Source organism: Tenrec ecaudatus, chromosome 17, assembly GCF_050624435.1.
Source record: "Tenrec ecaudatus isolate mTenEca1 chromosome 17, mTenEca1.hap1, whole genome shotgun sequence".
NCBI lineage: Eukaryota > Metazoa > Chordata > Mammalia > Afrosoricida > Tenrecidae > Tenrec > Tenrec ecaudatus.
Window position 1 is genome coordinate 47428816 of NC_134546.1, and position 15944 is coordinate 47444759.

The 15944-nt window shown below is 39.3% G+C and overlaps 1 protein-coding gene across 2 annotated transcripts in view; it reads left to right on the forward strand.

The window, feature by feature from the left end:
* The window catches only part of OTUD7A (OTU deubiquitinase 7A), a 151957-nt gene that overhangs the window by 75102 nt on the left and 60911 nt on the right, over positions 1–15944 (forward strand). For both annotated transcript variants that reach the window (XM_075535611.1, XM_075535612.1), the window contains exon 4: positions 15708–15809. In XM_075535611.1, coding sequence (XP_075391726.1) covers positions 15708–15809 — 102 coding nt within the window. The remainder of the gene's footprint in view (positions 1–15707; positions 15810–15944) is intronic.

Below are 15944 nucleotides of genomic sequence, written 5' to 3' on the forward strand. Positions count from 1 at the left end.
TCACTGTTCTGTGATCTTCCTCATTCAGCATCATTGCATGGTTGTGGAATCTAAAGAGGAATGTATGGACTACTATTGTACATTTAGGCTAATATTGAACTTATAGATTTGATCTGGACTGGGCCGGGATGTTTTCTTAATATACAATTTCTCTTGGATATAAAACTCTCTCTTACATATATATGAGTGCCTTTAGATTTGTTTCTCTCATCAACCCCGACTGGCACCGGCATATACAAAGAAATTATAAAACACTTAAACTAGAAGCCAGGTACATAAATAGAAGGTTGTCCCATGCTCATGAATAGGAAAACTTAGTATAGTGAAAATGTCAATATTACTGAAAGCACATGATGAATTCAATTCGATTGCTATCCAAATCCAAATACAATTCTTCAAAGAAATGGGAAAACTAATAACAAGCTATGTATAGAAAAGAAAGGAACCCAGGATAAGCAAAATACTATTAAAAGCAACATTACTTTTACCATTGATTAACTTTCACTCCCCGAATTCAAAACGTATTATATCCATGGTAATCAAAACAGCTTGATATTGGTAAAATGATAGATATGTAGACCAATGGATTAGAACAGAGAAGCCAGAGTATAACAAAGTACCTACAGCACTGGTTTTTGATAAAGGACTATCAAACACATTAAGTAAAGAAAAGATTAGCTTTTCCGCAAATGGTATAGGAAAAAATAGATTTCTACCTGAAAATGAATGAAACAGGACAACACTTCATACCATCTATAAAATTTAACTCAAGATGAATTCAAGACCTACATATAAACCCTAGAACCATATGGATCATCAATGAAATAATAAAGGCAAGTTTAAGGGTCCGAATACATGGCATAAACACTTCCAAACATAATGAAAATCACCCACACTGCAAAAGACAAAATCAAAAGACTTCATCAGAAGAGTAAAAAGAGAACCTACAGATTGAGGAAAAAAAGATTTGGCAATGATATATAAGATAAAGGGCTAATTTCAAAACCCTTTAGAAAACTACAACACCTCAGAAAAACACAATAACCCAATCAATAAATGAGGACAAGACATGAGTAGACAAATTACTAAAGACAACATCAATGCAGTCAACATCAAATGAAGAAGTGCTTTTGTTTTAGCTATAAGAGACATAAATTAAAACAATGATGGGATACAGCCTCTCACCAACACTCTTAGCAAAATAAAAAAATTAAAAAACAGAAAATAATATATACTGCAGAGGATGTGGAGAGATTGAAACACTCAGACCATGCCGATGTAAAAAGATGGTAACAATGAAAAAAAACCTATGGGTGGAGAGATGGATAAGCAAACTGGTACATACATACAATGGAATACTGTGCATTCTTAAAAAAAACAGTGAGGAGGCTGTCAAATACCTCATGACATAGACAAGATCGGAGAACATTGTGTTCAGGAAATTAGTCAAAATCATAAAGATAATATTTCAGGACATCGAAAATATAAAGGAAAAAGTGGTCTTCACCAGAAGGAGAAGACTATGATAAGGCTAGAGGTGAGGGATGGAGGAAAGCACATTAAGGGGGACGGGTGGATCAGAACGTAATTAAAGAAGAATCACATTACTGGGGTTTGAACGGTAATTATTTTGATGGGCTGGGCTGTGCACACTACATATAGTTATGTTTTCCTTTGTATTTGTTAAGGGTCACAGCCTTACAATTCCTGCAGATTCTTTACCCATCACATCTAAACACGGGCCTGAGTGATTATAAAAGGAGGGAAAAAAATAAATTTGAAATTGAGTATTTGTGATACACAAGCTAGTTTCAAACAAACAAACAAATTGTTAAAAGTCTGTATTCCCAAAATAATTGAAAACCTTGATGAACTGGACAAAGTTTTACAAATATATTATCTACCCAAATTAATACAGATTGATGTAGAAAACCTCACCAAACCCATAACAAAAGACTGACTAGAAGTCATTTAAGAACTTCCAAAGAGTTCCAGGGTCAAATGGCTTCACTGGAGAATTCTAATAAGCATTCAGACAAGAGTTGGCACCAATTCTACACAAACCATTACAATCTATAGAAAAGAACAACAAACTCATAAACTCATTTTATGAAGCAAGTGCAAACCAAAATCAGGCAAAGGCACTATCAAGATAAAACAACAACAAAAAACCCAATATCCCTAATGGACACAGATACAAAAATTCTCAATAAAATATAGGGCAGCAGAGAGGAGGAACATCCCATCTAGAAAAAACCCTTAAGAATACTTACATAGAACCCAGGGAAAGAATATGCCCAGTATTATGTTTCTAATTGGACACTTTTTACCTCATTTCTATCCAGCCTTTGGTGACCCAGGTCATGTGCTATAGACTACTGGGACTTTAGACTCTATTCTTTCAAGGATGACAACATCCTTCCTAGGCCACACCAGAAGGACTCACTGTGGAAACCCCACTAAATGAACTGGGCTTTACCTCAAACTCACCTGAAACTCGGAGTTAAGACAGAAATCCCCTGGACAGAAACTTCTTCACAAAGAAGCAGGTAACTGCTATCCCAAAACCATAGAACTAGTGGATATTGATTTGGATCTCTTGCCTTGAGGCCGCACAATGAGTAGTGGGCTGAAACTACCATTTGCTTATTATGTCAATTCCCTCCTTACTTCATTGTGACATGTATTAATCTGGTACGTGTGGCTCTGCTGTTGTGAATGAATACTTTTGAAAATTTTGTACTATCACCAACTATAAATAGTGTTCAGTCACTTAAAGGTCCAACATGTACAAGTCAATAATTTATAAATTGTCGTTCATGGCTGGCCTACACTTCTATAATTTTCTTTTGTCAACAGTGTTTTAAATTTTTTGTTGTTTTTGGTACCATCAAATTGGTTCTGACACTATGCTCAACAGAAGGCAACACTGCCAGGTCCTGCACCACTGTTCCAATTGTTCATTTGCTTGAGACCATTGTTACAGCCACTGTGTGAAACCATCTCATGGAGGGCCTTCCTTTTTCACTGCCCCCCACTTTAGCAAGCATGATGTCTTTCTCCAGAGACTGAGCAATCCTGACAAAATCTTCAAAGTATCGCTCTAAGGAACACTCTGGCCATTCTTCTTCCAGGACAGATAGTTTGTCCTTTTAGTGGTTCATGGTGCTTCAATATTCTTTTAGAGCACTATAATTCAAATGCACCAATGCTTCTTCAGTCTTCAATGTTCCACATTCAAATGCAATATCATACCTGAGTCAGATACAACTTACTCCTCAAAGTAAAATCCTTATTTTTCAATACTCTAAAGAGGACTTGTGATGTAGATTTACCTAATTCAACATATCTTTTGCTCTTTTGAGTGCTACTTTCATGAGCACTGATTGTAGATCAAAGAAAGACAAAATCCTTTGTTCTATTAAACTGGCATTCCATGATGCTCACCTTCCCAACATGATCACTGAAGACAAAGCAGGTGCATGAGCAAATGTGGTGAAGAAAGCTGATGGAGTCTGGTTATCAAAAGATATAGCGTCTAAGGTCTTAAAGACTTGAAGATAAATATGCGGCCATCTAGCTCAGAAACAACAAATGCCACATTGAAGAAGCACACCAGCCTGTGTGATCACGAGGTGCCGAAGGGATCAATTATCAGGCATCAAAGAACAAAAAAATATATATAATTGTGTGCTCATCTCCCAGATACAATCACTGAAGTCAAATGGGTGCATAAACAAATGTGATGAAGAAAGATGATGGTGCCCAGCTATCAAAAGATATAGTGTCTGGGGTCTTAAAGGCTTGAAGGTAAACAAGCAGCAATCTAGCTGAGAAGCAACAAAGCCCATATGGAAGAAGCACGCCAGCATGTGTGATCATGAGGTGTCGAAGGGATGAGGTTTCAGGCATCAAAGAACAAAAAAATCATATCATTGTGAATGAGGGGGAGTGTAGAGTGGGGACCCAAAGCCCATCTGTAGGAAACTGTACATCCCCTTACAGAAGGGTTGCGGGGAGGAGATGACCCAGTCAGGGTGCAGTGTAGCAACGATGAAACATTACAATTTTCTCTAGTTCCTAAATGCTTCCTCCCACCCCACCCCCACTATCATAATCCCAATTCTACTTTGCAAGTCTGACTAGACCAGAGGATGTACACTGGTACAGATAGGAACTGGAAACACAGGGAATCCAGGGCGGATGATCCTTTCAGTACCAGTGCTGAGAGTGGCGATACCGGGAGGGAGGGGTAGAGAGGGAGAACTGATTATAAGGATCTACATATAACCTCCTCCTTGGGGGATAGACAACAGATAAGTGGGTAAAGGGAGACATCAGACAGTGTAAGATATGACAAAATAATTATAAATTATCAAGGGTTCAAGACGGAGGAGGGAGCAGAGAGGGAGGGGGAAAAACGAGGAGCTGGTGTCAGGGGCTTATGTGGAGAGCATATGTTTTGAGAATGATGAGAGTAACAAATGTGAAAATGTGCTTTATACAATTGGTGTATGTGTAGATTGTGATGAGTTATATGAGCCACCAATAAAATGATTTTTTTTTAAAAAGCCCAAATCCTTGACAACTTCAAACTTTCTCTGCTTATCACAATGTTGCAATGTTGCCTATTGGTCCAGTTGTTAGGATTTTAGTCTTCTTTATATTGAATTGTAATTCATATGAAGGCTTCAATCCTGATCTTCATGTCTAAGGACAATTAATTGTAATAACACAACCCTTCTTGATTCTTACCTCATGACGAAATCACTTTGCTATAGAAAAGTATGGTGAAGAAACTGCATGAAGCCCTGCTATCAGAAGGAATAATGGCTGGGGTCTTAAGGGCTTATCTTCAAACAGCCAGTCATCTTAGTGAGGTATCAATTAATTCCACATGGAAAAAGCATGCGTGTAGGACAGGAGATAATATGGATGTTGCGGAGAAATGAGAAGCTAAAAACAATGAGTTTAAGATAGAAAAATATTCTAAAATTGACTACGGTGATTATTGTCCAACTCTTTTCAGTAAGACTGAACTAGTGGATTCTATGATATTTGAATTATATACCAATAAAACTGTTCAAAAAAAGACTGGACAGTAGAATCTGACAATATATGAAATAAGAATACATAATTGAGCGGGACTAATACCAGAAACACAAGGATGGATCAACTTTAGAAAAACAGTCAATGTAAACCACCACGTAAACAAAATATAAGAAAGTGATCTTGATGATGGATGCAGATTGATGTAGATTAATGCAGAAAAGGCATATAGAAGTATATAAAACTCATTCTTTGTAAAAACACTGAGAAAAATAGAAAAAGAAGGAAGATATCTCCAATAAAAACCATCTACACAAAATCAACCACCAATAGTTATCTTATTCAATAGAAAGAAGTTGAGAGCATTTTCCTTGCAAATAGGAATCAGATAAGGATGCCCTTTATCACCACTCCTTGAACATTGTGGTGGAATACTTTTTTTAAAATCATTTTATTAGGGGATCATACAACTCCTATCACAATCCATGCATACATCAATTGTGTAAAGCACATTTGTACATTCATTGCCCTCATCATTCTCAAAAGATTTGCTCTCCACCCAAGCCCCTGGCATCAGGTCCTCTTTTATCCCCTCCCTCCTCACTCCCCGCTCCCTCATGAACCCTTGATAATTTATAAATTATTATTTTGTCATATCTTACTCTGTCCGATGTCTCCCTTCCCCCATTTTTCTGTTGTATGTCCCCCAGGGAGAAAGTCAAATGTAGATCCTTGAAATAGGTTCCCCCTTTCCAACCCACCCTCCCTACGCCCTCCCAGTATCGCCAATCTCACCACTGGTCCTGAGGGGATCATCCGCCCTGGCTTCCCTGTGTTTCCAGTTCCCATCTGTACCAGTGTACATCCTCTGGTCTAGTCAGACGTGCAAGGTAGGATTCTGATCATGACAGTGGGAGGGGGGGAGGAAGCATTTAGGAACTAGAGGAAAGTTGCATTTTTCATCATTGCTACATCGCACACTGACTGTCTTGTCTCCTCCCCAAGACCCTTCTGTAAAGGGATGTCCAGTGGCCTACAAATGGGCTTTGGGTCGCCACTCCACACTCCCCCCCTCATTCACTATGGTAAGAGTTTGGGTTCTGGTGATGCCTTATACCTGATCCTTTTGATACCTCATGATCGCACAGGCTGATGTGCTTCTTCCATGTGGGCTTTGTTGCTTCTGAGCTAGATGACGGCTTATTTACCTTCAAGCCTTTAAGACCCCAGACGCTATCTCTTTTGATAGCTGGGCACCATCAGCTTTCTTCACCACATTTGCTTATGCACCCATTTGTCCTCAGCGACCGCATCATGGAGGTGTGCACCCAATGATATGATTTTTTGCTCTTTGATGCCTGATAACTGATCCCTTCGGCACCTCATGATCACACAGGCTGGTGTGTTCTTCCATGTAGGCTTTGTTGCTTCTGAGATAGATGGCCACTTGTTTATCTTCAAGCCTTTAAGACCCCAGATGTTGTATCTTTTGATAGCCGGGCACCATCAGCTTTCTTCACCACATTTGCTTGTTCACCCACTTTGTCTTCAGTGGTTGTGTAGGGAGGGTGAGCATCATAGAATACCAATTTAATAAAAGAAAGTAATCTTGCATTGAGGAAGTACTTGAGTAGAGGCCCAATGTCCTTCCGCCACCTTAATGCTAAACCTATAAATATAGGCACGTAGATCTATTTCCTCATCCTCATATATATATTTGCATATGTACATGTCTTTGTCTAGACCTCTATAAATGCCCTTTGCCTCCCAGCTCTTTTCTCTATTTCCCTTGGCTTTCCTCCTGTCCCACTATCATGTTTCATCCCCATGTGGGTTTCAGTTATACCTCTTCGGTACATTACCCTTGATCATGCCCTACCAGGCCTGCCACACCCACCTCACCACCACCTTGGATCAATTATTGTTCCCTTGTCCCTGGGTTTGTTAACACCACTTCCTTACCCCCTTCCTCCCCCTATCCCATGTCCTCCTGGAACTGTCAGTCCCACTGTTTTTCCTCCATATTGTTCATCCATCCTATTTTATTTAGACAGACCTGTGGAGATAATAACATGCACAAAAACAAGACAGAGAAAAACCAAGCAAGAGTATACAACAAAGCAACAACAAACCACTGAAAAAGAATAAAACACAACAAGAAAGAAAAACTTGTTGTTAGTTCAAGGATCATTTGTTGGCCTTTAGGAGTGTTTTCCAGCCCAGTCTGTTGGGGCACCACGCCCTGGCCCCAAAGTCCACTTTCAGCATTCCCTGGGGACCTTGCCGTCCCATTCCCTTGCTGTTCCGCTGCACTCACCCAGTGCTTTGCCTGTGCTGGAATACTTAGCCAGTACTTTTTGACAACAAAAATAATTCAAAGATGATTCAGGCCATGTGTTATAGACTACTGAAACTTTAGAGTCTGTTGTTTGTGTGTTTGTTTGTTTGATTGGTTGGTTGGTTTTTGAGCTTCACAACATCCTTCATAGGCCACAACAGAAGGACTCAATATGAAAACCTCACTAAGTGAACTGGGCTTTACCTCAAACTCATCTGTAGCCATTGGACTTAACACTAAAACTCCCTAGTGGGAGAAGTAGAAAACTGAGCCCAAGGGCATAGTACCAGTAGTTGCTGAACTTTGGTTAGAATCTCTTAACCTTGTGGGTACTCAGTGAATTCTGGCTGGGAATTACTATATATTTATTATTTTAATGCCCTCCTTGCTTTATCATGTCATGTGTTAAACTGGTAGCTATGGCTTTGCTGTTGTGTATGGTTATTATTGGATTTGCTCCATCACTGTTAATTGGTATAAGTAGTGTCCAGTCAATTAAGAATTTAATCTGTACACATTAATAGTTCATGTATTGCTGTTCATAGTTGTCCTATACTCATATAATTTCCTTTATTTACAGTTTTTAAAATTCTATACCACTGTCTAAACTAATGACATTATAAATTCATGGTGACTACATGTTGAGCTGCTAACCACAAGGTCAGCAGTTCAAACCACTGGCCAGCTCTACAGGGGAAAGATAAATCTTTCTATTCCTGTGAAGATTTTCAGGCTCAGAAACCCATAGCGGAGGTTCTACCCTGCCCTATAAGGTCTCAATGAGTAAACATGGTCTTGGGAGCCATGAAATTGATACCCCAGGGAAATTATTGATGATATCCTCTACCAGAAAATGACAATGATGTCTCTAAGATGAACCAGAGACAAATATAAACCATAGATGCTTGAATGGATTTTGGGGTTTGGGGATTTTGTAGTCCCAATTACAATTAATCCAAGAACAATTCATTTTTATGACATGGCCACACTTGCCTCCTCATAAACAGATCACAGAAAATACTGGTGTTATAGCAAAGTGTGATGAAGAAACTAGATGGTGCCCAGATATCAGAAATAATAGTATCCAAGGTGAGGTAGTTAGTTTATTGTGCCAACCTGGCCAATAAACACATATGAGGTTAATTGAAGGGTGGAAAGATAAATGGCCCAGTGAGCCTTGCCTTTCTAGTTCTCGGCTCTCTTGCTTTCAGATGGTCGGACCAGGATGCAACTGCATTAGCCAGTTCCCTGCTTTAGCTGGCAAGCTCACTTCCTGCAAGACATCCTGAAAGAGAAGCCACGTGGACCTACCCTGATGCAGCTCTGGGTGCTGGATCACCCGTTTGGAGACCCCTGCAAGCACTGAGATGCTTACACATTCACTGACTCAGCTTTCCTCCTGAAGTCATCATCATTGTGTCTGTTTTGTGAGATGGAGGAGGACTTTGTGGATTGGTGTCGGACATATGGGTTAATTGGTTTTTGTTGGATTTGTGGGCTTGGGCAGCACTGAGTTGGGATGTTTTCTTGATGTGCACTTAACCTATATATAAAACTCTCTCTAATACATGAGTTTCTATGGATTTGTTTCTCTAAAGTACCCAGACTAACATACAGGGTCTCAAAAGTTTGTTTTCAATCAAGCAGTCATGTAAGTGAAGTATAAAAGTTCACAGGAGGAAAGCCGAATTAGTGAGCGTGTAAGCATCTCAGTGCTGGCAGGGATCTCCACACGGCTTTTCCAGTACCAAGGGCTGCATCAGGGTAGGTCCATGTGACTTCCCCTCAGGGATGTCTCACAGTAAGTGAGACTTGCAAGCTGAGGCAGAGAACTAGCTAAAGCAGCCACACACTGGTCCAACCATCAGAGAGCAAAAGACAAGAAACGCAAGGCTCACCGAGCCATTTATCTCTTCACACCTCAATTAATCCCACATGTGTGTATTGGCCAGGTTGGCACAATAAACCTCACTATCACAATCCACCCCTTGCCAACTTGGTACCTGTACACAATTCTTTAGCCATATATATATAACTTTCAAACAAACAATAATAAAATCATATCTGTACCTAATAGGATAAAACTAAAATGCATACAATTAAAAATGTGCCACCTTCATTTAAACATAACATTTTATAAGTGAAGAAAACAAAAAACCCTATTCCTAACATTTGCAGGTAAGTAACACCTATACCTCAATCCTATAATCCTATGAATATATTCCCCCACCTATGAAAGTTTGTAAGCCAACCACTTCCTGCCTTTATCCCCCCCCCCAACTTTGGGTATCCAATTTCTATACCGCCCACTTACACCAAGCCCATGCTCTGAAGAGACAATCACATTTTTCAACGTGAAGAAACTTCATTTCAGTTGGAAGCTTGTGAATTCCGTATCCCTAAGCAAAGTCAAATCAGGACAGGCCATCCATAAAGTCAGCAACAATATGCACCAGTTCACAAGCTCAAAAAATCTCTTCATCTGGTCTGGTTCTGGTCAACTCAATGTTGCTTCACTTAGCCTCACCAGGGTTCCCATTGGTCGTCTTGCTTTTAGACCATGGGCTCATCATAAATGTTCAACAAGCCTAGCCCCTCATGCTAAGTCATGAATTTTAGGCCTGTCAACCCCCTCTTGTTTTCTTCTCCTTTCCTGTAAACCAGGTCCACGGGTGTCAGTGGCCAGACTCAACCCATCTCTTTTCAGGTGGTCACCTAGCAAGGATTTCAGCCTGCCCACAGGCTCCCTTTAACATTCAGTCCTTGAGAGTTTTCTTCATGATCCCAGATTTTTTTTCTCCAGTTTCTGACTAAGACCACTAGAGTTCAAACTTCAAATCCAAAGAGTTCCTTTTTTCTTCAATCTGTCAACAGCACCTAGGCATGTCTCTTCACCTTCTAATGTCCTGAGTACTCCAAAGCAATGGGTGGAGCTAATCGCTTTGAAGCCTTCCTTCCATGTGTGTCCTAAATCCATCTAAAGGTCAAATTAATGGCTTCAGGCAAGTGGACTTAAAAGCTCTCTATTTTCATACTTCCCAATAAACATTTTTATCAATCATTATATCAATAATAAGCAGAAGCAATCAGTGTAAACAAAGAAGAATCAGATACTAAGCTCAATTCTTAAAACAGTCAAGTTCAATCCTTATTTAGATTATTTAAATCCTATCTAAACTATTCAGTTTATACAAGAATATGGGATTTGGCCTCTGGGAGCATCAAACCAGATTCAGGCTTTCTGTCAGACATTTTGACCTACTCTCAACAATTTTTCTTAAGCAGAATGGTTTCTGAGAAATTCAAATGGTGAATTCTATCCTTGAGCTCAAAATATACATTAACAACATTCATTTTTGCCATTTCACAAAGGAATAACCAAAGACTACAACCAAATACAATAATCAAAACTTTTAACTTCCCATGTTTTTTTCCAGAAAACAACCTAGTCAACTGCATGGAGATATCTGACATCTGGCTAGCCAAAGAAGAAATAATACCATAAGGGAGAGGTCAAACAAACATTCACTCTCCATCTTTATGATTTGTTTCTCCAGAACACCACTCCTGGTACCACCATATCTTAGCCTGGGGAAACTCGAGAAACAAATCCACAGAAGCTCATATGCATATAAGAGAGAATTTTATATAAATATTAAGTGTACATTAAGAAAGCATCCCAGTCCTGTCCAAGCCCATAAGTCCGACATTAGCCCATATGTCCGACACCAAGCTATATAGTCCTCCTCAAACTCTCAAAACACAAGCAATGATGCAGCATGCCGTAGATAAGCCAAATCAGTGAGTATGTAAGCTTCTCAGCATTGTCAGGGGTCTCCACTCTCTCATCTTCTCCTCTAGTCCCTATGAACCAGGGTGTCAATGGCCAGGCTCAACCTGTCTCTTTATTGCTGCATTTCTTTCATTTCCACTCAACAAGTGAATCCAGGTGGTCACCTAGCAAGCATTTCAGCTTTTCCACAGGCTCCCTTTAACAGTTCAGTCTAGAGTGGAGAGTTTCTTCAGGGCTGCAGATTTTTTCCAGCTTCTGACAAAAATCACTAGTTCAACATTCTTTGCTATCATCTCATACCTTTTGTGACTGACATTTTCTGCCCTCCCACCTTATCAGCGTGTTATGTATGGTGGTGTGGGGGCTTCACTCTTGCCTTCTTTTCACTGTTGAGTCAAAGACAAAGCAAAGGCATTGCTTTCAGTGCTCTCTGACTTCTGTATAGTGTTACAGTATGTGGTGGTCTCATGTTTGTGCTCTATGGATATTGCTATTCTGACCAAAGTGAGTTGGAATGTAATTTTTGTAGTGCTGTTTTGTTGTTGTTGTTTGGACATATTCTCTAAATTTTTCCTGATTTGGGAAAACCCTTGCCTCTCTATTTTGATGGAGAGTTTGGCAGGATAGACGATTCTTAGGTTGCCATTATTCACTTGTTCTCTTTCAACTTTATGTGTTCTTTTTGGAGTTCAGTCTAATTGGTGTGCTTTTTGCTTCCCAAATCATTGTCTCATTCTCCTTCATTAAATTAGGGAAATTTTTTTCAAGGAATTCCCTTGCTATCTTGGCTGTTAATTGTTTCATTATGTCTTGCTCTGGTGATCCAATTATTTGAATATTGTTTCTCTTCATAGCATTGCTCATTGTTCTAAGGTTTTCTTCAGCTTTTTTAATCACTTTAACTGTCTTTCACATTTGTTAAATTCTAGTTGTTTATCTTTGAGATTGGTAATATGATTCTCTGCCTCTTCCAGTCTAGTGGTAAGGTCTTTTACCATTTGCTTTGCTTTTGCTGCATTTCCCCTTAAATCTTGTATTTCCCTTCAGTAAGCAGATACTACCCTCTCAATTTTTTCATTCTCTTTCTGTATTGATTCTCTCATGTCCTGTATAACTCTAAGCAGCATACTGAAGATTTCTTTCTGTGCTGGTCCAAAGTCTGCTTCTTTTATGTGTGTTGCTAAGTTCAGGTCCTCATCAAACATTGCATTTTGTTTCTCTTGCTTTCTTGTAGTGGCTACTGATGTGTGTTGTCTGCATGGCATTTTGGTGGAGCTGGGTGCAATTTTTCTTGGATACCAGGTGTCTTGTGAGTTCTTTCTCTGAGGCTAATAGGGATGATTCTAAGGACTACCTGGAGTCAGCTGCATTGCGGTTTTGAGCTGCATCTCTATTTCACTTAGGTTGACTCTATCCCTTGACAGCTGGAGCTATCTATTTGGAGGGTGCCATGGGTGGGGCTATCATGTGCAGCAAGGGTGGTGCTGTACAGGCCAATTATACCCATCACAAGCTAGGACTCACAGGCTTTAGAGGGAGTGGGAGCTACTCAAGGGGTATGTGCACGGACCAGTCGAAGGTTCAATTGCTAGCAGCAATGCTCGGTCTGTCTCAAGCAGTGAGGTTGGCACTGGGCTGACTGATTATGTGCAAGCTAACCAGCATTAATGGGGACCTCTTAATTTTCTGCTCTAACAATGGGAGCAATGGCCAGGTGATTATACGTGGATGCCATATTTACTACTCCTCTCAGTGGTTTTATTTTTCAATGGTATTTCGCCCCCTGATTTCACAGTGTAGAGGAATCTAATTAATTGTTGTATGTGTCTTATAGCTTGCTTTTAAATCATGGGTTTTTTGGTTTTTAATCGTATACTTTGATGAATCTTTTTATTTGTTCCAGTAATTTTTATTGTTATTAAGTCCCTGGTTTTTTTTCAATCAATAACACCATATCATCTGCAAACAGTGGTTTATTTGTTCTTAATTTTCTTCCTCTTATTTGCTATACAGTAATTTTTGTGGTTGTTAAATGCCTGAGGTTTTTAATCTATAATATCATTTGCAAATAAAGGTAAGTTTGGGTTTCTTTTCTTTCTCTTCATTAATTTGTGTGGGGTTGGGATTGGGGACCCTTCTGGTCACTGGAAGGATGTGATTGATAATGGTGTGTGTGATCGTACCTTTCTGGTTACCAGCTACCAGTATGGGCACCAGTGCTGCCCTGGTTGAGTGGAAGTTATTTTCTGGTTGCTGAGTCAATCAAAACTTTTAAAAACTTTAATATGACCATAGTTTGTCAGATTGGTTGACAATTTACCATTTCATATGTCTCCTTGCTCTGTGTTCTTTCAGTTTCTTCTACTCTGTATTTAATCCACTATTTTAACCTTTCGTTTGAAGTTAAGAGTTTTAGCATTATCATTGGTATCTATTTCATTTCAGTTCTCCTGTCTTTGTTGAGTAGCTTACCTGCCTTGTATACTATACCATCTTGCCCAACGTTTTTTCATATGCTTTAAGATTTTATTTTTCTCTTTGTTTTTCAAGCACTTTTTTATTATATGCTTGGTGTGTTTTTATTTGTTCATTTTTAACCTGCTGGGATTTTAAATGTTTCTCTTCTGAATTGATGACTTGGCGTCATTCATAAATTTTAGAAAATCATTAGACAGTGTTTCTTCAAACATTACTTTTCCACACACCTCTCTCCAACTCCTATTTTTTGAAACTCCAGCTGTATGTATATAGAAGAATCGTCACAGTACTCCATTTATTGCTTATGGTTTTTTTCTCTTTTTTCTGTTTTTTTAACTTGTTTATCTTCTCTGTACTTCAATCTGGATATTTCCATAAGTCTATATAATCAGTCCACTGGCGTGTGTGTGTGTGTGTGTGTGTGTGTGTGTAGAGAGAGAAGTTTACATCCATAAGTGGCTCTCCCAATTGTAGAAGTACGTAAGTCCACTCCAGTTTAAGTCTGTGTACCAGATGTGAAAGTGGAAGTTTCTCCTCATTCATGTGACAGAGGGGGCTAATGAACTAGGAAGCAGGAAGCCAGACATAGAACAGGAAGATGAAACAGAAAGACCATGGGCTGGTGGCCCAATGAATCCAAGGTCATCAGAGAAGATGACAGGTCTGATGGCAGGTTAGATAAGAGGCCACTGATGGCTGGCAGGGTACATAGACAATATGGCAGTACATTGACGCAAATTCAAACTACCAGAATTCAGTGCCAACAGGGGTATATCCTTTCACCATCCATGATCATTCAATCTGCTAAAAAAAATCATCTGAGATGCTGAACTTTATAAATAAGAATGAGGCATCAAGATTGGTGGAAGACTTATGATATACAGTTATGATATACAGATGACACAATCTTACTTGCTGAAAGTGAGAAAGATTTGAAGCACTTACTAAGGAAGGTCAAAGACTGCAGTCTTCAGTGTCTATTGCAATACAGTGTAAAGATCACAATAATGCTCACAACATTATGAAAAAGAGAGAAAAGATTGGAGTTGTCAAGGATTTTATTTTGCTTGGATCCACAATCATCATTCATGGAAGCAGCAATCCAGAACTCAAAGGACATATTGCATTGGGCAACGTGCTGTGCAAGATCTCTGGAAAGTGTTAAAGAGCAAAGGTGTCAATTTGAGGGACAAGGTGAGCTTGACCCAAGCCATGTCTTTTTTATGTCCTCATATGCATGTGAAAGCTGGACAAAAAATAAGGAAGGCCACGGAAGAAGTGATGCATTTAAATTACAGTATTGTTGAAAGATGTTGAATATACCATGGACTGTCACAAGAACAAGTAAATCACAGTATCATTGAAGAAGTATAACTAGAATGTTCTTTAGAAATGAGGATGCTCAGACTTCATCCCACCGACTTTGGACATGTGATCTATCAGGCAGTCCAATCCCTGGAGAAGGACATTGTAATTGGTAAAGTAGCGGATCCATGGGGGAAAATGAAGACTTCAATGAGGTAGATTGACACTACAGTTGCAACAATGGCCTTAGACATAACAACGGATGTAAGGATTGTGCAGGACCTGGAGCTGGTTTGCTCTGTGTATGCAGGGTTGTTATGAGTTGTAGTTAACTGGAGGGTTCCTAACAACAGAACAACAACTCCTGAGTAGCTATGATGATTTTGTAATATTAATTAAACTGTAAATCCTACTTTATATAGTATGAATCAAAAAGAATAATGCCTAATGAAAAATATTAACACTTAAAAAGAACTTCAAGGAAAATGCTCAATTTAAAGAGAAATTTTGCTTTTAAATTCAAGGAGAGAAGGCTATGCCTTTGAATTTCTTAGTCAACCTTGCTAAAGAAACCTTTTTTAAAGAAAAAAAATCTATATTTTTCTTGAGTAAAAAAAAATAGCCATAACTCTGCGCTCCACTGACGTGCTCTAGAGTTCCTGTGGAAATCTGTTAGTGGTGTTTCTTCTTAGCAAGCATATTCACTTTTCTGGCTTTTCGTTCTAAAGAGAGCTTCTGTTTCAGGTCGCCTGAATTGGTGGTCCACAGCGTGCACAAGCTGTAAACGTCTTCTTCCTTTGGCCACAACAGGGGATGGGAACTGCCTTTTACATGCCGCCTCACTGGGTAAGCACAGAGAGAAAGTAACAGGTGCTAGGTCTGCTTGGTGTATTGTTAATGGGCAAATACTTGCTAAATAGAACTATACACATCATTGTCTTCTAAAACAGTCCCCAAGATGTAGAACGAACAATATTAGTG